At 33.5% G+C, this 24,458-nt stretch overlaps 3 protein-coding genes across 4 annotated transcripts; 2 read left to right on the forward strand and 1 right to left on the reverse strand.

Moving 5' to 3' along the window:
* The first annotated feature begins 2,038 nt into the window (after positions 1–2,038).
* Positions 2,039–8,973, forward strand: LOC120201034 (F-box/LRR-repeat protein 15-like). 2 transcript variants are annotated; one of them, XR_005523623.1, is made up of 18 exons: positions 2,039–2,774; positions 2,860–3,082; positions 3,177–3,309; positions 3,529–3,628; positions 3,717–3,914; positions 3,999–4,269; positions 4,364–4,462; positions 4,566–4,654; positions 4,798–4,897; positions 5,473–5,643; positions 5,992–6,144; positions 6,251–6,411; positions 6,485–6,683; positions 7,015–7,478; positions 7,558–7,621; positions 8,326–8,412; positions 8,583–8,731; positions 8,838–8,972. XR_005523623.1 is itself a non-coding variant. In XM_039201733.1 (17 exons), exons 1-17 carry the CDS (start codon positions 2,383–2,385, stop codon positions 8,661–8,663), a joined length of 2,985 nt encoding a protein of 994 aa, XP_039057664.1. In that variant the 5' UTR covers positions 2,039–2,382; the 3' UTR covers positions 8,664–8,973. The 2 variants fall into 2 exon arrangements, 1 of the variants encoding a protein (XP_039057664.1); XM_039201733.1 differs by having other exon boundaries at positions 8,583–8,973.
* A 1,396-nt stretch (positions 8,974–10,369) lies between these two features.
* Positions 10,370–17,538, forward strand: LOC120201048 (copper-transporting ATPase PAA2, chloroplastic-like). Its single transcript, XM_039201739.1, has 18 exons — positions 10,370–11,067; positions 11,141–11,218; positions 11,610–11,707; positions 11,810–11,863; positions 12,285–12,371; positions 12,579–12,743; positions 12,957–13,067; positions 13,368–13,436; positions 13,640–13,749; positions 14,316–14,421; positions 14,694–14,760; positions 14,912–14,991; positions 15,235–15,680; positions 15,923–16,097; positions 16,391–16,522; positions 16,930–17,080; positions 17,180–17,311; positions 17,412–17,538. The coding sequence occupies exons 1-17, from the start codon at positions 10,446–10,448 to the stop codon at positions 17,305–17,307; spliced, it is 2,679 nt and encodes an 892-aa protein (XP_039057670.1). The 5' UTR covers positions 10,370–10,445; the 3' UTR covers positions 17,308–17,311; positions 17,412–17,538.
* A 1,115-nt stretch (positions 17,539–18,653) lies between these two features.
* Positions 18,654–22,799, reverse strand: LOC120181697 (agamous-like MADS-box protein AGL30). Its single transcript, XM_039186812.1, has 6 exons — positions 22,615–22,799; positions 22,446–22,505; positions 22,178–22,196; positions 21,928–22,073; positions 20,159–20,255; positions 18,654–18,809 (listed from the first exon to the last, which is right to left on the reverse strand). The coding sequence occupies exons 1-6, from the start codon at positions 22,797–22,799 to the stop codon at positions 18,654–18,656; spliced, it is 663 nt and encodes a 220-aa protein (XP_039042743.1).
* Positions 22,800–24,458: the final 1,659 nt, after the last annotated feature.

The raw sequence follows: 24,458 nt of genomic DNA on the forward strand, positions 1-24,458 counted from the left end.
ATGTATTTGTGTATTGAGAGATATAAAAAATATTATAATATTCGTGCATGTTAAATTATTATAATTGTAATCATATTATTTAATATATGTTTAAGGAAGTAATGGTATGAGATAAGAATTTCACATATTTTAACATGATTTGATCTTATATTTTGGCACCAGTTTTGATATTGGTTGGTTACAGCCGATTGTCTTTTTTTTTTTTTTTTTAGCTTTTTATGAATAATTATTTATTTATGACATATTTATCTCTGTATTTGTCGCACATTTATCTCTATCTTTTGACAATTTTCATTTTTGGTCGTTGTTTTCGTTTACCATTTTTTCAGGGTTGGATTTGATATTGTCATGACTGGTCAAGATGACGCTTATTTGTTATCATGCTGATCTTTCCTGTTTTGGACCATCGGATTGATTTGGATACTGTTTTGCGTTCGTGGATAGTTTTCTCACGTTGCTTGACTTTATTTTGCGATTTGTCGGTGGTCTTTTAATAGTTTTGTTCCATTTTGTAGTTCGTTTGTCGATGCAGTCAGATTTATTCGTATCTTTATTTTGTTCGAGTATTTTGGTTAGATTTTTTTTAACCTTTTATTTCTTTGGTCCTTATGTGATCTATGTGACTAGTTTTTGTATCAATGATTATAAGAGAATATCCTAATTATAATTTAGTTTACTGTTATAATTATACTTGTAAATATTCATTATAATTATGTACATTTTCTACTTTTAATAAAACTAGCGGGGTATTTTTTATAAAATATATATATATTTTTATTCCTATTTCGTGTTGGATCATATATTTTTCACTTTAAATTTAAATTCGATCAACTTGTTTTTAATTTTTAGAAAAAATAAAAACAACCTTATATCATATTAAGTCAAAATTCATCAAATTTAAATATCCATCTCTAATTAAATACATACAAAATCCTCAAATTATATATCAAATTCTAAATTAATAAAAGAAGCGATTTAGTCATTATTTTAACACCAAATGATACTCTAAATTCGGTGTGAGATATATTTAATATATGTGGTTTTAATAATAAAAAGATATTATTTTTTTTAAATATTATGAGTTCAAACATTTATATCTATAGGGTGTGTGTACGCTGTTAATAAATTAAAATTTTAATATATATTATTTTATAATAATCTCAAATTATTTAAAAAAATAATATATATATATATATATATATTATAATTAATATACTCTAATTTAAATTTAATATGTTAAAAATATATATTCGTAAAATATTTGTTTGAATGAGTCAAACGATTTTAATAATAAATGAATTGTTATTTTTTTTTGAAATCTTTCAAAGATATAAACGTTATATATCATATGATTAAAAATTATCTTTAAATGAATATTAACTTTTAACTCCATATTAATAAAAGAAAATCGAAATACAGTTAAAACTCTATAAATTAATAATGTCAAGACCGGAAAAATTTATTAATTTAGAGAGTTATTAATTTATCGATAAATTAATAATTATTAATTTAAAGAGTTTTTAGGTAATTATACTGTACATGCCAAACAAAAAGGTAAATTAGTCTATGCCTCTTAGAATTACGTTGCAAGAGATGAGTTAAATTAATAATGAGCTCCAAATAGACTTAAACTTTAAAGTAAAACAGAAAAATATTAAATCATATTTCAATAGAGTGTAATATATTTTTTTCAGTTTCTATGAATTATTAATTTATAATTTTCTTGGGACTGAAAATTATAAAGGGATCTCACGAAAAATTATTATCTTATTATTTTATCAAGTTTTTCAATTTTTTACATTGGTCCAAGTCAGGACCGGACAAATTTATTAATTCACTGAGTATTAATTCAAAGAGTTTCTACTGTATTTGTTTTTAACATATTAAATATAGATTACAATCAAATCCTAAACGGTGTCGTTCCTTCCCTCGTAACGAAACACGAAAAATTTCCCTTGGCCGCTGTCTTGAATAAAACCAGAAAATAGGGGAAAAGAAAGAAAAAGTATAGTTTTCGCTTTTAAATTTCAATAAAAAGCACAAATTCTCGGATTGTTTCACCCGTAGACGCCGGTCCCTTCTTCTATTGATTTTTTTTTTGCTTGCTTAAAGAGCAATGAAGTGATCCTTTTAACTACCAGCTCTTCAAGATCCGATCAGATCTGGTCGTGTTAGTTCCCCTCTCTAAAATTCACAGCTTTGTCTATTTGTTTGTATGTATCAATCGATTCTTCTATGGGTTTTCTGAAAGATTGGAGCATCGAGATCTCTTTTTTTGGGGAAAAAATTATTGGGGTTTTTTCTGGGAATGAAATGTCGGGGATTGTGAGTTAGGGGTTTTCTTTGTTTAGTGGAGGGGTTGGGGTTTTGACCTCCGGATGTATGAAGATTTGGTGCTGCCTTTGGTTTATCGACGACGAAGGAGACAATAATCGACGGGGAGGAACCATGAAGGAAGGTTTTTTGGCAAATGTCGACGACATTGAGGGAATTATTGCAAATGACGGCGACGAAGAAGCCTCCGCCGGTCTATCTGTCTCCCTAACCGGAACCCTTAACAGTCAACAACAGGGAGACGAGGCGGGGCTGTCGTTTCAAGAAAATTTCATCGCCATGAGATACGGTGGGAACTGGGTCGATCCTATGTGGCGCCAGTCGGTTGGCTGCTCGCGTACTTTCCTTGGTGAGACTAGCGCCTCTTCTTCAGCTGTCGTAAATGGTTATGAACACCACGATTCGCCCCATAAGCGAGCTAAAGTCAACACCTTTTATCAGTGAGTTAACTGGACTACTCTAGAGAAAACTTTTTGAAGAAATTATTTCTGTTTTCATACTTATTTTGAGAAGTTTTTTTTGCAGTGAGAGCACCTCTTACTCATCAGCAGAGAGAGATTATAGTATTAATCAATGCTCATCAATTTCGTCTAATAATGGGGTATTTTATCACAATTTCATGTCGAATAATGAGAGTGATAGGCATTCTTTTGATGGAAAAGGTGGGAATGAGGAGGAAAATGAAGGTGGTTTGAGAGCTGAAGATTTTGAGATTCGAATGGATCTAACTGATGATTTATTGCATATGGTAGGCAGATTGATTAATTACACTATTGCAGTTTTTATTATTTTTTGTATTGCTTTATCTTATTGAGCATTTTGTTTGTTTTCCCTTTTTTTAGGTGTTCTCCTTCTTGGATCACCGTAATCTTTGTAATGCTGCCATGATTTGTAGGCAGTGGCGATCAGCTAGTGCTCATGAGGATTTTTGGAGGTGTTTGAACTTTGAAAACCGGAATATACGTCTTGAACAATGTGAGTCTCAGATTTGCTAAATATCTTTACTTAGTTCTCATTTGGTTTAAACAGTGTGCTCCAAACAAAGTTTAGGAGTTGCTTGGAATTGACACTATTTTTTAGATAAGAGAACTATATGGGTATTCGATTAGAATATTATTTTGCATGAGAAAATGGTACATTGATGTAATGAAATTTGATGCCAAACTGCAATAACATTGCATTTTGATCTTGCAGTTGATGACATTTGTCAAAGATATCCAAATGCCACTGAAGTGAACCTGAGTGGCACTCCTAGCATGCAACTTCTTGTTATGAAAGCTGTCTATTCATTACGGTTATATTTTGTTGAGATATTTTATATTCTAAAAAATGCATTTTGCGCAGCCTCTTGTTAATTTGTATAAAAACTTCTGATTATTTAGAAATCTTGAGGCTTTAACGTTGGGAAAAGGGCTACTAGGGGATGCTTTTTTCCATGCATTGACCGAGTGTAGTACGTTGAGGATTTTGGATGTGAATGATGCTATTCTCGGTGACGGTGTTCAAGAGATACCTATTAACCATGATAGGTTATGTGATCTGAAATTAACTAAATGCCGTGTGATGCGTATATCCATCAGGTGAAGCAAAATCTAGATATGATTGTAAACCATGTTTTGATGTCAATCTTGTCTTCCTCTATGCTAACATCTGATCTTTTGCAGGTGCCCACTATTAAAGAGTTTGTCTTTGAAACGTAGTACTATGGCACAGGCAGCCCTTAATTGTCCCCTTTTGCAGCTGCTTGATATAAGTGCATGCCACAAACTTACAGATCCAGCAATTCGTTCTGCAGTGACTTCTTGCCCTCAATTAGAGTCTTTAGACATGTCAAATTGTTCGTGTGTTAGTGATGAAACATTGCAAGAAATAGGTCGCTCTTGTTCTGTTCTCCATGTTCTGAATTCGTCATATTGTCCAAACATATCTCTTGAGGTCAGTTTTTGCCAATGGTTAATTTAGTTCTAATTAGTGATTTAGTAATGCTTTCTGGTTAAGCCATATTTTGATGCATTTTCTTTCTGTGAAGTCTGTAAGACTACCAATGTTAACAGTTCTTAAGCTTGACAACTGTGAGGGTATCACTTCGGCTTCAATGGGTGCAATAGCATACAGTTATATGTTGGAGGTTTGAATCATTTTTTCTCTTATAAATTGCTGCTACCTAGATGCTTTTTCTATCCCTATTAAAATTTTCTAGCTGTCTGTACTGATTCTTTTATCTGTTGCAGGAGTTGGAGCTTGATAATTGCCACATGTTGACATCAGTGTCACTGGATCTTCCTCGTTTGCAGAAAATTCGACTTGTTCATTGTCGAAAGTATACTTTTGTTCCATCAACTCCCCTTTCATTTTATTACCAATATCCAAAAGATTACCCCATTGTTTTTGGCTGGACGTTTGTTTATCTTTTTCATGCCCCCTGTCTTAATTTTATAATAATTGATCATTTCTACCATGCAGATTTGCTGACCTGAATGTACAATGTTCCATGCTATCAACAGTAACGGTGTCCAATTGTGTCGCACTCCATCGCATTAACATCAGTTCAAATGCACTTCAAGTATTTTTTTTAATGCATCATTTTATCATATTTGTTGTCCTGGTTTTTTATAGGGTTGTAAACGAGCTGAGTCAAACTCGAGTATTGTTGAGTTTGACTCGACTCAAAAAGTTCAAGGTTGATCTCGACTCGACTCAAAAGCTTGTGAGCTTAAAATTGTCAAACTCGATTTGAACTCGAAATCAAAAATTGAAGCTCGACTTGAGCTCGAAAAAACTTGAACTCGAAGCATTCTTATAATTAGCTTGATTGAAGCTCGAACTCGAACCTCAAGTACATGAAAATCTTACATTATATTTTTTTATAAAAAAACATATAAATGTTAATATTATTAATAATTTAATTTAAAAAATTAAAAATTTAACATATTATTATTTGCTTTTTTCGTGTGTTTTTTGAGTAAGGTATCAAGTAGCTTATTTCAACTTGTTAAAAACTGAAGTCAAGTTTGAGCTCTTGTATTGACCGAGCTTTGACTGAGTCGAACTAAATAGCTTGCGATCTGTCTCATCTCATTTACAACTCTAGTTGTTGATAAGAGTTTGACTTATTGAGATGGTTTCATGAAAATCCAGAAATTAGCGTTGCAGAAGCAGGAAAATTTGACAATGTTGGCACTGCAGTGTCAAGATTTGCAAGAAGTAGATCTCACAGATTGTGCATGTTTGACAAATTCTATTTGCAACATCTTTAGTGATGGTGGTGGATGTCCTATGCTAAAATCATTGGTTCTGGACAATTGTGAGGTTTGTGAATAGGTTATAGTTGTTTTTTTTCTCTGATTTCATGCATGTCTACGGATAAGGGCCTTACTATACTAGGGGAACTTGGAAAGATTGGGTGATAAATGAGACATAAGATAATAGATATACGTTTCAAAGACTGGGTAATAATAGGCTTGAGACGATATAGATCTATAAGATTGGTTTGATCTCAACTCTTTGGTCACTTTCAATGGCGCTGTAGATTTATTTGAGTTCTGGTCTGTATCTAACATGTTTACCAATATTCTTTAATTATTTCTGGTCTGCATTGTTACGAGTCATTATTTTGGCTTCTGAGAAAAATCTTTGTTTGTTTTTCATCTTTACCAGATCTTGACAGCATTGCAGTTCTCCAGTACATCTTTAGTCAATCTATCACTGGTTGGTTGTCGTGCGATTACTACTCTGGATCTTGCATGTCCATGTCTAGAGAAAATTTGTTTAGATGGCTGTGACCATCTGGAAAGAGCTTCATTTTGTCCTGTAAGTTTACTTTTATCTGAAATTACTTTTGTGTTATCAGCTATTTGATGCGTGCAATCTCTTACCGTATATAAAATATAATGCCCGAGAATTTCTCTGTTTTTAGGTGGCTCTTCTGTCACTTAATCTCGGAATATGCCCCAAACTGAACACCCTCGGAATCGATGCTCCTCATATGGTGTCACTTGAGCTGAAAGGATGTGGTGTCTTATCTGAAGCATCCATAAACTGTCCTCTATTGACATCTCTGGATGCTTCTTTTTGCAGGTTTGTTTTGCTACCTTTTTTGTGATCTTTACTCTGTTCCATGGCTGATGCTTTTATTTGATTTTACATGCAGCCAACTTAAGGATGATTGCTTATCTGCAACCGCAGCTTCCTGCCCTCTGATTGAGTCATTAATATTGATGTCATGCCCATCTATTGGTTTTGAGGGTCTTTACTCTTTGCGCTGGCTTCTAAATTTAACGACACTTGATTTGTCATATACCTTTTTGACAAATTTGCAGCCTGTTTTTGAGTCTTGTTTGCAGCTGAAGGTAACTTCTAAATCCTTGATATATAATTATGAATTGATGGGCCATAGTGGCATAATTGAGTTGTTTCTTGTTCAGTTGATCATACTACCAGTACCTGATGAATGCATGAATGTTGCGTCAGTTTGTACTGTTAATTATTCTGGGTTTTCATCTAAAATGCTAATACCATTTGTCACTTTTGTGGATAATTTTCACTCATGACATCCATTTCGTTGTTTCTTTCATGCAATTAAAGCAATTCTAAGAAAATTCTTTCATTATTTTGGATGCTCCATGTTTTCCATATTTCATGCCATATTATATTTCTTACTTTTCCTTTTCTTTCTTTTAGGTGCTAAAATTACAAGCTTGCAAATATCTATCTGACTCATCATTGGAGCCTCTTTACAAGGAAGGTGCTTTACGAGAACTTCAGTATTTGGATTTGTCATATGGTACCCTGTGCCAAACTGCCATAGAGGAGCTTCTTGCTTCTTGCACACACCTTACCCATTTGAGCTTGAATGGATGTACACATATGCATGACCTGAATTGGGGTTCTACTGCTAGCCAATTTGAGTTCCGTGGTGTACATGATGGATCTAGCACGTTCTCTTTTGAGAACATCAATGAACCAGTCAAGCAAGGGAACCGCTTACTGCAGAACCTGAACTGTGTAGGCTGTCCCAATATTAGGAAAGTGCTCATCCCTCCAGAAGCTCGTTGTTTCCATATGTCATCCCTAAATCTTTCTTTGTCAGCCAATTTAAAGGAAGTTGATCTTGTTTGTTTCAGTTTGACCTTTCTTAATCTAAGGTACGTAAATATTCCGCTTTAATTATGGTTTCTATTTGTTTATTTAGTCCTGAGATTTTCTGCTCGTATCTGAATGCAGCAATTGTTGCTCTTTGGAAGTTTTGAAGCTCAGTTGTCCTAGACTGACTAGTCTCTTTCTTCAGGTAAGAAACCTCATTTCCCAGTATTCGGAACCACATGTTTTTAATGTTTTTTCTTGCAAAATTACAACTGGCAAACAAATGGCTCCTATCTTCCAAATTACCTGGCACATCAGGCAGTGCCCTTCAATATGCAATCCCATCTGAATGAGCCTCACTTGTTGGCAGCCTGTCTAGTATGGTCAACCAACAAATAAAAGCATGTTTGGGAATATGAAAAGGGAACCAAATAACTCTTTGCCGAACAACTTTTGCACTCTTTGTTCTGATTCCCTCCCATATATTAGCAGCAGTAACTTTCTTCACCAGAAATGTTTTATATCAGCTTTTTACTCCTATGTTCTGGTGATTTTTATTTGAGGAGTGTATTCCTAAAGATGCTTGGTTTTTACTAGGCATAAGTAGTTCTTTTGGTTTTGCCTGGTGTAATATGGTGTGAAAGTTGCCTTTTTTAGTTTGATGTAAAAGTTACCAATTTTGCTGACTCTGAATGCGTTGCCTTTTCCATGGAGTACGTGTCCTAGCTCCAAATCCTCTTTTCAGATTCCTGTTTCCTTCATGCCAAGCCATTTTGATTTCATTTATCAGTTGTAACACACAATCATACGTGTAATGCTTTTATATCCATCCTTGTAGTTAATGTACATACATACATGAGTTTCTTACATGTTATTTTCCGTTTCCTTTTGCATATTGGCCATTTCAAGTCTTGCAACATTGAGGAAGAAGCTGTTGAATTTGCTATATCACAATGTGGCATGCTGGAGACTTTGGATGTTCGTTTTTGTCCGAAGGTGAGGGCAGTATTCTTGCTTTCCTTCTTTGTTCGCATCACTGAAAGTCCTTACCTTCTATCTGTCCACCGGTTGCTTTAAGTTACCTCTGCAGTTTCATTTAAACATTTAAAGCTCGGTATATCGTCCCTTATACAGTTCGTTAACATTTCTAATGCTGTGGGTGATAGATTTACTCGACGAGTATGGGAACATTTCGCGCTGTTTGCCCCAGCTTGAGGCGTATTTATAATAGCTTGTCACCTGCATGATGTGAATCCGGTCCTAGAATTTCGATCTCGCAGCAGCAACAGCTTGATATTTTCCGATGATTGCCTCTGTATGTAAACAAATAAATCGCTCACCATTGCTCCCTGTCTCCTTTGGATATATTTACGTGTGTATGTGTATGTATATGGACTTATTGATTGTTTTTGTATTGACAGAAGGAACTGCAACGGGGAAGGTGGGAGCTGCCCCCATTTAAACCCTAAAATTACATTTGGGCAGTGTACTGTAATAGTGGTCTATATGCCCCTATATTTGATTTTGTGTTAATTTAAACACAAATTTGTAGGCTGTAATACATTTATGTAGTCCTTTGTTCTTTTTGGGTAAACTATACATTTAATACTTAAAGTATCAGTTTTTTCTTTAAAATAAATTGTGTCCCATTAAAACCCCCGTTAAACTATTAGTTTTGGTTCGTTTCAGTACTTAAATTTTTAATTTTTTTTAAAATCATATTTGATGTTTAGTTTTTGTTTCGTTTTAGTATTTACTGTTAAAATCTTAATGTGTTTAGTATTTTAACTATTAGTTTTGGTTCACTTTGTACTTAAATTTTTAATTTTTCTCAAAATATAATGTTAAATTTTGAATGGGTTATTAAAATGAAACAAAAATTAAACTTTAAGTGTGGTTTTAAAAAAACTGAAAAATTAGGTACAAAAAGTGATAAAAATTAATAGTGTATGTATTAAATGCATTATTTACCCTTTCTTCTTTTTAGAATTGGTAATTATAATATAGTTGAACAAAATAGATTTTGAAAAATTCACACTTATTTGTATTCGAATCTATACACAAATACTCTACATTTGCCTTACTATAAAATACTGATCCGACCAAAATAATACATAATTATTTATATATATCTCAAAGATTATTAAATTGAAATATTGTTTTTTACTTGAACTGAATAGGCTTGTGAAAGAAATATATTATCAAAGACGTTATATCTTAAGAAGATGATTATTGAAATTCTCTCACAAGAAGAATCGATTTTAATGGTAAGAGGGAGTCCTCCTCTGTCTATAAGATTCAAATTCGAACAATTACGTTTGTAAGATACGTGCGTGTTATCAATAAATTAAGAAAAATTATAAACATATATTATATGGATATTGTCTATGTTCTCTTATAGTGGGAGCACATAAAACTCGGTGTGTATGTGAAAGCGTTGCATTTTTCGGAGAGTATTCTACATTCTCTGTCATCTAATCCTCCCTTAATAATATTTCAAAAAATAGATCGGAGTCAAAATCATAAGTTGACATTGATTCTCTTCGTCATCTAATCCTCCCTTAATAGTATTTCAAATAATAGGTCGGAGTTAAAATCACAAATTATTATTGATGTGAAAAGAAAAATAAACAGAAGACAAAAAAAGGGCTAAATGAGATTTTTTTTTCTCTCTCAAAATTTAACATTTTAGAGGTTAATGTGGATGAACAAATTGAAGGACCCGATTGATAAATGTTACCAAGTTCAGGGACAAAAAAATGTTTTATCCTAAAAAATTATAATTGAATCCAGATTTCAGGCTGATGTGGCTGGCGCGTATATTATCGACCACGAAGGTTAGGTGGAGTTTTTAATGTAATATTTGCAACGAAAAAAGCAAGTGGATATATTTCTAATTACGTGGCGTACTGTAATTGGATAATCTTATTAAATTATTGAGCAATGGTGCTCGTCGTTCGTTTCATCAAGGATCGTCTTCCTCAAATTTCAGTGCGTTCTTTGTTGTCGTCTTCTTATGCGAACACACAATGCCTATGGCGGGGAATCTGTTAAGGCTCTCTCTATCAACTCAGCCAAAGCTCTGTTTCGGTAATGACGCGAAGCTCAAAGTAGACCGCTTTGACTTGCTGAAACGACGATGTCACCGGCGTTTCCATTTTCGACCTCAGTCAATTCCTGGATTGGTCTTGTACAATTCATTGGAGACTAGATTAAAGCCGGAGGAATCGTCTAAGCTTAAAGATTCTTCGGTTCTCCTTGATGTCAACGGGATGATGTGCGGCGGATGCGTGTCCCGAGTCAAATCAGTTATCTCCTCCGACGAGCGAGTCGAATCGGCAGTTGTAAATTTGTTGACCGAGACAGCGGCGATCAAGTTGAAGAAGGAGGTGATGGAGAGCGATACCGTGGAGAGTGTTGCGGAGAGTATAGCTCAGCGCGTCAGCGAGTGCGGGTTCACGGCTAAGAGGAGGGTTTCGGGGCTCGGAATCGGGGAGAATGTGAGGAAATGGAAGGAAATGTCGAAGAAGAAAGATGAATTGTTGGTGAAGAGTAGGAATCGAGTGGCTTTTGCTTGGACATTGGTGGCGCTATGTTGTGGAGCTCATGTTTCACATTTTTTGCATTCGCTAGGGATTCATATTGGCCATGGTAATTCAATACATTCAATTTCTTATTTATTTGAAATGTGATAATGATGCCTTTAATTTAATTATGTATTCAGGATCCTTTTTGGAGATCCTCCATAATTCTTATATTAAAGGTGGATTGGCTTTGACGGCTTTGTTGGGGCCTGGAAGAGGTTTGTTGTTTTTATCCCTTATTACTTTCACATGCATTAACATTTATTTAGCTGGTATTTGAGAAATTTCTTTGTTTGGAAATATGGATTTGAAACCTTGGGTTTGTATTTTTGTTTGCTATATAAATTGTGAGAATGAACCGATTGACCATTGAGTAGCCTTAGTGATAGAAGGGAGTGTTGTTTTTCCTAAAGGTCCTGAGTTTGAGAGCCACTAAATGGGCATGCACAATTTCATGAATTTCAAAAACAACCGATATTTAAGGAATATGTTCTTTGGTCTTAAGGCAGTTACTTGCAAAACTCTTTCCAAAGTGTCTTAATGCTGCTGTCACTAGTGACTAGTGAGTAAAGGTTGGCTTAAATCAAAGTTGTCCAAAATGTTTTGCAGACTTGCTAGTTGATGGATTAATGGCGTTCAAGAAAGGATCACCCAATATGAATTCTCTTGTGGGATTTGGATCAATTGCTGCATTTATCATTAGTGCAGTGAGATTTTTCTTTCTTCTCTTTTCTTTGGTTTTCTCAAAATAGAATCATGTACATGATCTGTTAAGTTCCGTTGGTGCTTATATTTTCCTTTTCTTGTAGGTTTCACTTCTTGACCCTGGACTTGAATGGGATGCTTCATTCTTTGATGAACCGGTGATTTCCCCTACTTTTACTCCTTTCCGGGATTTATTTTTTATATCATGGTTCTCCTATAGCTACCAAAAATCATAATAAGTGATATAGGCCAAGTCGAAATTAGCTAACAACCTGAGATAATAAGTAATAGAGAATAGAAGACACAAGGACAAGAAGATGAGAGAGACAAAGGACAGAAAAAGATTTAGAAATTTTCAATATCTTTTTCTTGCCTTTATAATTATTCCAGAGTGTCATAATATAGGTAGCCTAGATCATTATTTACAATATTTCCATTACTATGTTTTTTCCCATAACACTAAGTTTTCTTTTTCTTCATTATTTCTTTTATGCTGAAGCCATTTAGATTGGAAGTCTGATAGTTTTGGTTTAGTTGATTATAGCCTCTCATGAAGCATTCCTGTATCTTGGCATGCAGGTCATGCTTCTTGGTTTTGTGCTCCTGGGACGTTCTTTGGAAGAAAGAGCAAGGATTAGGGCATCCAGCGACATGAATGAACTTTTAGTGAGTCTTAAATTATGAACTTTTAGTGAGTCTTAAATTACTTTCTTGTGGTGTTATTATACTTATTGTCATGCTTGGTGATCAATGATTCCTGGCTTACAGGCTATGGATCCTTAAAACTAAGATTTAGTTATATAACATGCCTTTACAATACCACTCGTCTTAATGTCATTTGATTGATTTCACACGAGATCATTGTTTTTGCAGTCATTGATATCGACTCAGTCAAGACTCATGATTACTTCGTCAGACACTGATTCCTCTGTTGATTCTGTACTTTGCTCTGATGCTATTTGCATCGAGGTCCCCTCAGATGATATTCGAGTTGGAGACTCTGTGTTAGTTTTGCCAGGAGAAACAATTCCTGTAGATGTAAGTCGTTAATATGTCGAGTTAAAATTTAGTACATCATAGTCTAACTCATAAACTTGGTCCATACACAGACATTCCCTTTGTATTTTCAGTTAAAGCTAACAACATATTGATAATGATATGAAACTAAGATGAACCTTCTGTAATCTCTGTATAATTAAATTTACCACATGCATATGTGTACGTATGCTGAAATTAGAATTCCCTACGCAGGGAAAAGTTTTTGCAGGAAGAAGTGTGGTTGATGAATCCATGCTGACCGGAGAATCACTTCCAGTATTCAAGGAAAAAGACCTTACGGTCTCAGCTGGAACAATAAATTGGGTAAGATATTTTGAGGAATATATTTAGCAATGCTATGAATTATGCCGCTAGGCACTAGCATTTACTTAAGGGTAAGAAGTATTTGACAATTTCTTATTTCAGAGATATAGGAATAAACTTTTGTAGTAAAATACATGTTAGCTGGATTGCTTGGGATGACTAGACGTGAATGAGTTTTTTTTTCCAGAAAGATTAAATGTTGGTATTAGTCGGATATTTTATAAATTATATCTTTAGAATATTAGATTGAACCCATTACCCATGCAATCATCATTTGTTTTTATGAATGTCCTATTTCAGGATGGCCCTTTAAGAATAGAAGCAACTTCAACAGGCTCCAACTCAACTATTTCTAAGATCATACGCATGGTTAGTACCCTAATGAACCTTTTTTATCAGATTAGTTACTAGTCAATAGTCATACAGTCATGTCCTGAAATCTGATGCTTGATATGAGTCACTGTGTCTGCTGCACAGGATATAATTGTCCCATTCTTTTTTAATTTCTAATATCAAATAACAAAATGTTGCTTCCTTTTATCCTGACTAAAAAAGGTGCAACAATTTTTTAGGTTGAGGATGCTCAAGGACAAGAAGCACCTGTACAAAGGCTCGCAGATGCTATAGCTGGGCCATTTGTATACAGCATAATGACTCTGTCCGCAGCAACCTTTGCTTTTTGGTATGGGGTCTTTTCTTCTAATGTAACTTCAGATAGAGTGATAATAATGAGATGCTTAAAATAGATGGTCAAGATGGGATTCTAATATATTTATTATTACAATAGATTTCTGTTGCTCGTAGATACTTCCAGAAAAACTAAAATGGGTAATTGGCATTCAATCTGAAATTCAAATAGTTGAAATCCTATCTATGGACAAAGTGTGACAGTTTTATCTTCACTCTATTTCTTGTTGCTCACTCCTGATCATTCCCCCCAAGATCCAGCATACTTTTACTTCTGCATACACTTGTGACAACTGGGTCATTAATTTAAGTAAATGCTGGACAAGTATGCGTTTTTCCCAAAACCTTGTTTTATTCTAGATGTATATTTTTCTGCATTAACTTTCTGATTTCTTGAGTTACCCTTTATCCATGCTTTTTTTCTTTTAACTCAAACCAGATAATGCTGGTCCTGTGGGCTTTTGTTTTGGTTGCTTATATATGTGTTATTTTCTCTTAGCATCCCGCTTATTGTGTACCAGCTAATCTTGTCTCTCTCTCCATGTTGCTTTCTGCGTCCAGGTATTATGCTGGGTCGCACATATTTCCAGATGTTTTGCTCAATGATATTGCTGGCCCTTATGGAGATCCCTTGCTTTTGAGTTTGAAACTTGCGGTAGATGTCTTAGTGAGTTTTCTTATGTTTACCTTTATTTCTTCACCAGCTTATTGCCTAAATATTAGTTGCCTGATTGTTTGCATTTTTTATCCATTTGATTGCCAATAAAGTTAATTTGTTATGACAGTAATCTCAATACAGTGAGAATTACCAGGTATCATTTCAAGATGGTTGCTTGAATAGATGTAAAAAATTCATCAGAGAATTGTCACAGAGAGTGATTTGAGCAAAACAAATTTTATTTGCGCCAACAGTTTGTAATGCCTATTTTTGCTTTCCAGGTTGTTTCCTGCCCTTGTGCTCTGGGTCTCGCCACACCAACAGCAATCCTAGTTGGCACCTCTCTTGGTAATTATCTAGCATGTAAATAAATCTTGATTTTGATGCATTTTCTGTTGAATTTGAAGAATAACATACCGGTTATATAAATCTATTCCTTCTTTGCATTTTACATACAACAACTAACTCTGTTATATGTTGCTGCAATGAAATACGCCAGGAGCAAGACAAGGACTGCTTATAAGAGGTGCAGATGTTCTGGAGCGCTTGGCCAATGTAGACCATGTAGCTTTTGACAAAGTACTTTTACCATCGAAAATAATTGCTCCCTCCCTCTCTTTCTCCATATATATATGTATAGGGATGGACCGAAGGGGGGCGGTCGCCCCCTAAAATTTTCAAATTTATATATATTTTAGATATTTTCTTTGTATTTTCTATTGAAAATTTCATCTCCTAAGATAAAATATTGCTTCCGTCCCTATATATATAATGTGCTACGTTGAAGTTCACTCTAAAATTACTCTGCTTTTCAATGTGCAGACAGGGACTCTCACTGAAGGAAAACCCACCGTCTCCTCAGTGGCTTCCTTTACTTATGATGAATCAGAAATTCTTCAAGCTGCTGCAGCAGTAGAGAGAACAGCAACACATCCAATTGCTAAGGCTATTGTAAATAAGGCAGAATTGTTGACTTTGACACTCCCAGAAACAAGAGGACAACTAGTTGAACCAGGTTTTGGAACCTTAGCTGAAGTAAATGGACGTTTGGTTGCAGTTGGCAAATTACAATGGGTTAGCGAACGTTTCAAGATAAAAGCAAGTCCATCTGATTTGATGAATTTAGAGCATGCTGTAACGCATCGGTCATCTTCAGCATCAAACTATTCAAAAACAGTTGTCTATGTTGGACGCGAAGGAGAAGGGGTTATCGGTGCTATAGGAATATCTGATTGTTTGAGGTTTGATGCTGAATCTACTGTGAGTAGGTAATATTTCATTTTCTTAGTCATGTGGACGAGTTCTTCCATTTGCCTGGCTTGGTTTGCATTTCAAGTCTTGATTAGTAGCCAATTCCCAACTGATATTCTTCATTGATGATTGGAGATGAAGCTCTATTCTTTATGTTTCCATCTAGAATAGCAACTTAAATGTTTCATTTCCTTGTGCTATTCTTACTTTTTAACCTAAATTATTATTTTTGGTTGTTTTGTTGCATTGTTTATGCAAGGCTTCAGCAGAAGGGTATCAAAACAATCCTTATTTCAGGAGACAGGGAAGAGGCGGTTGCAACTATTGCGAAGACAGTTGGAATAGAACGTGAATTTGTTAATGCATCTGTGACACCTCAGCAGAAATCAAGGGTTATATCTACTCTTCAGACTGCAGGACATCACATTGCAATGGTAACTCTCTCTCCCAGAACAACCATACCTCTTGAATTCGATTAACAATATAAAACATACTTAAAATTCACCTGGTCTCCTGAGACGAAGAAAAGCAGTTATTTGCACCAAATTATGGTGGATGCAACTAAATAACCATACTAGTTTTCTTTTACCCCTTCAATTCGATTCACAAATTATGGTGGATACCTCGAAGTACTTGGAAGAAAGGTTTAGGATACCTTAACTATTCGATTAACATTTTGTGGCTTGATTAGAAAATATATTCAGCTTATATTTTTTTTTCCTCAAAGGTAGGAGATGGCATTAACGATGCACCATCATTGGCCCTTGCGGATGTGGGGATTGCTCTACAGACTGAAGCACAAGAAACTGCAGCCTCTGATGCAGCATCTATTATACTTCTCGGAAACAGACTCTCCCAGGTATGCTCTCCTTAATATCGTAATTCTAGTTTACATGTGACACGGTAGACAAACTTGTCGATGCTATAAGCTTTTTAGCCAAGTCAATTGTGCTTTTTCAAAACATTTTCGTAGAAGAGTGATGTTTTGTTCACTCAGAAGAAACACCAGTCAGATTCCTAGCATCTCACTTAGGCCTTGCTTTAGCAGGTAGTAGATGCGCTAGATCTGGCACAAGCAACAGCTCTCCTTAATATCGTAATTCTAGTTTACATGTGACACGGTAGACAAACTTGTCGATGCTATAAGCTTTTTAGCCAAGTCAATTGTGCTTTTTCATAACATTTTCATAGAAGAGTGATGTTTTGTTCACTCAGAAGAAACACCAGTCAGATTCCTAGCATCTCACTTAGGCCTTGCTTTAGCAGGTAGTAGATGCGCTAGATCTGGCACAAGCAACAATGTCGAAAGTGTACCAAAATTTATCATGGGCCATAGCATATAATATCGTCGCCATCCCCATTGCGGCCGGTGTTTTACTCCCCCAATTCGATATTGCCATGACACCCTCGTTTTCCGGTATGTAAACAGAAAATTGTGAAGGAAAATTTTAGTTTTATGTGCCATTTCCATCGGCTATAGCTGAACTGCTTCAATTTTACATATCGGTTCAAATAGGTGGTTTAATGGCCCTGAGCTCTATATTTGTTGTAACCAATTCCTTGTTGTTACGGCTCCACGGGTCCGAGAAGAGCCGGAAGAGTAATCCTGCAAAAATTTCGCAAATGCCTGCCGGTCCAAGTTAACAAAGTACATTCCGTTGAATGAATATCCTGAGCTGGTATATCTTTAACCCGTAATGATCAAATGAAACAATTACTATTTCTTTTTCGTTATTTTGTGAATGCAGATAAGCTGTGCAGCTCACTGAAGCTCTCTGATGCATTGCTTCTGGCAGTGCTTTTTGACCGATGAACTTGTAAGTAGTTTATTTAGTAGAAAATTAAGGTAATCTCGTTATCTATTGATCATCTCGATCATTGACCGTATTCTTCATTAATATGTATTATAATAATAATCCTTTTCTTCTTCCGGGATAATTTTTGGGTAAACTATGCATTTAGTACAACTATTAATTTTGATCCGTTTTAGTACCTAAACTTTCAATCTTTTCAAAACCATACCTAACGCTTAGTTTTTGTTTCATTTTAGTATCCCACCGTTAAAAACTTAACGCGTTTAGTACTTAAACTATCAATTTTGGTCCGTTTTAGTATCTAAACTTTCAATTTTTTTCAAAATTTAATGTTAAATTTGAATATGGATACTAAAATGAAACAAAAACTATACTTTAATTATGATTTTGAAAAAAATGAAAGTTAAGTACTAAAGCGGATCAAAACTGATAGAGTAGATACTAAACACATAATTTACCCTAAATTTTTTATCCATCCGAATCTGACCTGAATATTCTACCATTCAACTTGTCGCCTGACTTAACTAGGATATAGGGAGGTTACACTTGATCCAATTTTGGGTATTGTTAGGGATTATTCAATCTTGACCTCACTTTATCCTTAAAAGAAAATTTAACCCGACCCGATCATAAATAACCTGAATTCAAGAAAAATCTTGAACCCTGTTCCTAATACAAACTGCAACAATCTGTCTCTTTAACTTGTGACACTTTTCGATTCCAAAATTCAACCAAATCCAAAATAAAACAAGGCAAATGACCAAGGGTTTTTTTTTTCATTCATGTCTCAGCTTTATAGCTAAGCAAAGAGACCTTATTAAATTAAAGAAAATCACAATTTTCACATTTCATGTATCATTCATTGCTGCTACACATCTTCGGTATTCCATCATCCTTAAGTTTCAGTATGCTTGTTCCCCTGCAGTCTTTTTTTTTTTATATAAAAAAACATATGTTAGCTAATATAAATAATTAGACTTGTGTTCGGCTTTATAAAAATTAGTTTATTTTTATTTTAAAATGAACTTTGATTCGCATGTTTCTACGTAGAAATGAAAATAGTAAAAAAAATTGTTTATTTCATTTTTGGTATAACTATCGGTATCTGATCTATTGATCTACTAATTCGGATCGGGTACTACAGAGGCAATGACAACCCTCCCAACCCAGTTTGTTTTATTCGTAATCTCTAGGATTCAGATCTATAACCTTACTTAAGGGATTTAGACTCTTTCCATTAGACCAATAGATTGTTTGTAAAAGAAAAATTATTGAAAAACCCACCTCCAAACCTCTTTCTCTGGCTTGCTGCTCCACCATTGCTAATTGACTCTGTCAAAACAAATTAAAGAATTAGGGAAGCTTGTTCAAAACGTTCTAATTGAGTTGGAATTTACTTAATTTATAATACCAACTCAGTTAAAGATTTAATATATAATATAGAAAAAAGTTTAGCTAGAGTAACATGGTTGCAATTAGTGATGGCCAAAATATCCATATTGGATGATCCCAACCTAACTCTATAGAGTGTATATATTAGAAAAAATAAGTTCCAACGGATTTTATGGATCCGATTTAACTGAAATAATTATCACAATATTATTTTATATATATTTAAATATAATTATTATAAATTTCTTATATATACATGGGTAAGATTGTCGATCTACTTACACTCGGTGTAAAACTAAGAATTTTACATCTTTTTAAGATTGTTAGAAGAGGAAAAATAAAATGTTAAGATTAACTCGTTTTCTCCAACGAATATCAATGATCTTAAAAATATGTAAGAGAGAGTTTTACAATGGGTGTAATAGTATCCTATCCCCAAGGGCAGAGCTATGTTGGGGTCCAAAAGGGTCTCGATCCCTGTAAGAAAATTATATATATATATATATATATGATAGATTTTAATCTAATATTATTTTGGTTCATGTAAAAATAAGTATTTAAATTTTAAAAATATAAAAATTTATTAAATATTTAATTAAGTAGGAGCCGAACTAAAGAATAATAATTTAATGTTCTCAATTTTTTTGGTTCAATAGCAATTTAGATCGTTGTAAGTTTAAAGATTAGACAAATTAAGCATTGTCTTCTGAATTTCAAATTTAATTACTTAATAATTCTTTATATTTTCTTAAAAACTTCAATATTTTGATTCCTGTCAATAATTAATCCTGACATCGTCCCTATTTGTCCTTATATATACTAACGCATACACACACTAACCCATATGTATTTTGTCAAAAACAAATGAAAATATATATTCATATTCCTACTTGCCACAATCAAAAAAATGTTTTCTATTTTTTCTTTTGGTATAATCATAGGTATTCGATCTATTGATTGACTAATCCGAATCAGGTACTACAAAAGTAAAGGTAATTCTCCCAACCCAGTTTACTCCATTCACAATGGTCAGGATTTGAACCCCTAACTTTATTTAACGGATCTAATACATCGTTCTACTAGACAAATTAGTTGTTGATAAAAAAAGTGTTTTCTACTATTAAAAAAATGTTTTCTAAAAATAAATTAAGTTTTTCATCAACTAAAATAATATCATATTAACTCGTAACACCAACCGAATCAAAATTTTATTACTATATAATATAAATATATAAAAAGGATAAAAAAAATTAATAGGTCTTCAAATATATTGAAAAGAAAGATGTTACCTTCTTGTTTCGGATTCCATTGAGAGATGAAATGAGGTGTTCCTCCATAGCCTTTATTTGTGCCATGTCCTCCACTTTGCTTGGGTCTTTCCAGTCCCTATCAATCCAACATCACTAAATTTATTACTAAAATTCTTTCTGTATTATGTGCATAACACATGATATGAATAAAATTTTAATTATGAATATTATGCTTTGGCTTGTGTATAAATCTCAACATGTGAGATTTTCAAAGTAAAATCTCTATAGGTGACATTCTCTTAATAAAATAAAATCTTAAGATTAGATCTTTTAAATCTTATGCATCGATTATTGTATAAATCCTGACACATAATGTTCTCTCAACAACGTAAAGTCTTAACACTATATTTTCCAAATCATAAGTATTGATTTGTATATAAATCTTGACACACGATTTTCTCTTAATAAAGTAAGGTCCTAAGACTAAATCTTCTAAATCTTATGCATCGATTCATGTATAAATCCTAAAACGTGACATTTGTATGCATGATTAAAGTGTTAATTATTAGTATTTCTTAAAGCTTGTGTGTTGTCTTATTTGTAAATTTTGACACGTGACATTTTCTTAACAAAGTAAAGTCTTAATTCTAGATTTTCTAAATCTTATGCATTGATCTATATATAAATCTCGACACGTGATATTCTTTTAATAAAGTAAAATCTTAATATTAGATTTTCTAAATTTTATGTATCGATTCATATATATATCCTGACACGTAACATCCTCTTGACAACATAAATATTAATACTATATATTCCAAATCATAAGCATTGATTTGTATATAAATCTTGACACGTGATATTCTCTTAATAAAGTAAGGTTTTAAGACTAGATTTTCTGAATCTTATGCATCGATTCATGTAAAAATCCTGACACGTGAAATTCTCTTAACAAAGTAAAATTTTAATATCATGCTTTCAAATCATAAGCATTGATTTGTATATAAATCTTGACACGTGACATTCTCTTAATAAAGTAAGGTCTTAAGAATAGATTTTCCAGATCTTGTATATGGATTCATGTATAAATCTGACACGTTATATTTGTATACTTGATCAAAATATTAATTATTAGTATTTCTTAAACCTTACGCGTTATCTTATTTGTAAATTTTGACACGTAACATTCTCTTAACAAAGTAAGGTATTAACACTAGATTTTCTAAATCTTATACATTAATATGTATATAAATCCCGACACTGTGATACTTGCATACATGACTAAAATATTCATTATTAGAATTTTTCAAACCTTAAACGTTGATTTATACATAAATCTTAACACGTGATATTTACATACACTATTGAAATCGATGTGTACATGGATAAAGGTATATGGATAGTAGGAAGGGTTTTCGTCTCTCTTAAAATTTTTGGTTCAATACCATTTTGAGTCTCGATCAATTTAAATGACCATCCAGCTCAGTTAATAGAGCACAAGGTTCTTAACCTTGAGGTCGTGGATCGAGTCCCACGGAGGGCATTTCATAATTCGGAGGTCTCTTACGGAAGCTGCTCTCAACCTAGTGTTGGGGGTAGCCTACTATCTTACCTCCCCCTTACCCCATATATATGGGAAAAAGGGACAGCCATTTTTTTTTTAAACTTCTGCCCCTTTAGTTTTTTAGACTAAACACTTAATAAATCCTTATTATTTTAAATTTAAACAATTTACTCCTTTTAGTATTTGATTCTAACTTCGTCTCTTTACGACAAACACAATCAAAATCTACAAGTATTTTCCATACCTTAGTATCTTGCTCTTCTCAGCCAATTTTCCCTTCAGCTCCCTCAGTTGATCTTCATGTACCTTCTGGGCGTTTTCACTAGCATTTTGTGAGGAGCTATTTTGTTGAAATTCCGACTCAGAATTTGCATAAATTTTCTTCAATATCTTCATTTAAAAATAAAATAGTTAATTTTAATTGGGAATTACTAAGAAATACAAAATTAAAATTTAAAAAAAACCCCAAATGAGGATTGGGAATAGGGACCTACCTGCATTGTATACTCCCTCCTGGTGATGGTAAAACAAATACACAATCAAAATCCATCAGTCCCTCGGCATATGGCTTTATTCACAGTTTGATCCCTGGATCATACCTGTTCTTTTATCATTTTGATACTTGGAATCTTGGATTATCATACAGGATGATAATTTAGGTATCAAAATAAGAACAAGTGAATAATTCAAGGATCAAACCTACAATTAACCAAGAAAAAATTGAAAAAGAAACCCCACACTGTTTTAACAAATATTATATACCTTTCTTCGCGCTCCTCGTATGGCGATTTCGACAATCTCTCAAGAACATCACTCAATCCCCTGTTTTTGATCATTCAAAAAGTGAAAGAAAAAAAATGAAAAATCGAGCTTCAACAAGGAAGATAAATCTGGGATTTCAATGGAGAAAAAGAATGAAAATTCCTTTTACTTTTCTCGGCCAACAAACAGGGTTGGTTTATCAGTAGGTGAAAACAGCAGCAGAGCAACATCCACATCGCACAAGATCGAGATCTCTTTCGCCTTCTTAACGATCCCGGTTTTACGCTTTGAATAAGTTGCTTGCCTTGCTTTGATGCTCTCCAGTCTCAGGATTTTCAGCTTTCTTCTTCCCATTTCTCCCCCGCTGATCTCTGTTCTTTCTGGGTGGAGAGATTGTGGTTTATATACGTAAATGAGAGTCGGAACCATTTATGGTACAATAATTAGAAGAATCTAAAGCTGATTTTAGACACTTAAATGTGCCATGATTTTTCACATTTATTGATGGGTGCTTTTTGTTTCATTTAAAGAACCCAGGTTTTGCCAAATTTGAATACACACACGCGGAATTCATCGGTTTCTTTGTCTGTTTCTGTCTGCTGTACTCCTGTATTTCCATATAGGGAGGAGATAGGTTGAAGATGACATAAACAAGGGGTGTCAACGGCTTTTTTTTTTTTTTTGGTCTCGAGTCGAGTCCGATTTCTTCGATCCTGTTTCGATAAATCGAATCGAGTTAGTCAAACGGCTAGAGTTGCACCGTGATACTTTAAAAATTTTAAATTATCATTATTTGTCTCAGAAATCAAACGGCTATCGAGTCATGTATTCTCACGTCGAGGAATCTTGTCCATAGGAAATCGTCTATGAGTGAATTATTTCTATGGTTATTCGTATTTTGGTTGTTTTTTTGCTTGGTTCAACCTCAATAAGTGGGGAGGGTCAATATCCCGATGAAAAGATGAAATCTAACGTGGTTCGGCCATACTTATCTCCACACACGAGGGAAAAATAAGTATATTATAAATATAGAGATAACAAAAAACATTTCTTATGCAAGGTATTCCCGTATCTAAAAAATCCAATGTATTTTACAAACCCGATGTATTACCGAAACTCATCTAATATCCCTACAAAATACATCTCTCAAGCAATCTTTCTAATAATTTTTTTTTATATTTATAGAGTCAAATGCTTGATCATCAAGAAACCTTAGTACATAAGAGTTCTTATCCAAGTAAACTTGATTACCAAGTAACGAGTTATACTTTACTTAACCGTTATACCAATTAGAACGAGCCGAAATATAATACAAAACAATTTCAAATGGAAACCTGGAAAGATTATAATATCATAATCAAAAGCTATAAAATAATCCTTACATTTATCGAACTATTATAAAATTAACATTAAATTTTATCAAACCATTATAAAATAAACTTTTACTCTTATTATAACATTGCTCGATAAATTTAATAACTATTTTATAACCGTTCAATAAATTTAATAATTATTTTATAAATAATTCAACAAAACGATCATTCAATCATAGTTAACTAACCATTCAATCATAGTTAACTAACCACTGATGTACTTTACTCAAACAATAAGTTGTATTAACATATAACACCGTCCTAAAAAGATAATTAAAATGACAGGTATAACTATTGTTTTTTTATTTAAATAATAATTAAATATTTATTAGTTTTAAAATTAAACAAAATAAATCCTAATCCCCTTTTAAAATTTTATAGTAATAATTTAATAATTAAATATTGAACTCATTTATTACTATTTATATTTATATCCTCAAATTTTATTGTAATCTCATCATTTTATCCATTGTACGACTAACTTGATAATTTATTATATTTATTTCATCTTCTAATGATTATCTTATCGTTATTCTTAGAGGTTACGGTTCGAGCACCAACGACTGTAGTAGGGCGATTGAGCGGTCATTGTCAAATGGTTGAGAGTATTTAGACCAGATACTACTTTGTAATCACATTA

Source organism: Hibiscus syriacus, unplaced genomic scaffold (genome assembly GCF_006381635.1).
Source record: "Hibiscus syriacus cultivar Baekdansim isolate YM2019G1 unplaced genomic scaffold, ASM638163v2 tig00000340_pilon, whole genome shotgun sequence".
Lineage (NCBI taxonomy): Eukaryota > Viridiplantae > Streptophyta > Magnoliopsida > Malvales > Malvaceae > Hibiscus > Hibiscus syriacus.

Bases quoted from the DNA above. Each gene is read 5' to 3' on its own strand.
- LOC120201034 (XM_039201733.1), top strand. From the start codon at position 2,383: ATGAAGATTTGGTGCTGCCTTTGGTTTATCGACGACGAAGGAGACAAT. The intron at 6,145-6,250 runs GTAAGTTTACTT...CTCTGTTTTTAG, and splicing joins AAAGAGCTTCATTTTGTCCT to GTGGCTCTTCTGTCACTTAA. The intron at 8,413-8,582 runs GTGAGGGCAGTA...TGTGGGTGATAG, and splicing joins ATGTTCGTTTTTGTCCGAAG to ATTTACTCGACGAGTATGGG.
- LOC120201048 (XM_039201739.1), top strand. From the start codon at position 10,446: ATGCCTATGGCGGGGAATCTGTTAAGGCTCTCTCTATCAACTCAGCCA. The intron at 13,750-14,315 runs GTATGGGGTCTT...TTCTGCGTCCAG, and splicing joins GCAGCAACCTTTGCTTTTTG to GTATTATGCTGGGTCGCACA. The intron at 17,081-17,179 runs GTATGTAAACAG...CGGTTCAAATAG, and splicing joins CATGACACCCTCGTTTTCCG to GTGGTTTAATGGCCCTGAGC.
- LOC120181697 (XM_039186812.1), bottom strand. From the start codon at position 22,799: ATGGGAAGAAGAAAGCTGAAAATCCTGAGACTGGAGAGCATCAAAGCA. The intron at 22,506-22,614 runs GTAAAAGGAATT...GATCAAAAACAG, and splicing joins CTGTTTGTTGGCCGAGAAAA to GGGATTGAGTGATGTTCTTG. The intron at 18,810-20,158 runs GTAACATCTTTC...TTGTTTTGACAG, and splicing joins ATGGAATCCGAAACAAGAAG to AGTCAATTAGCAATGGTGGA.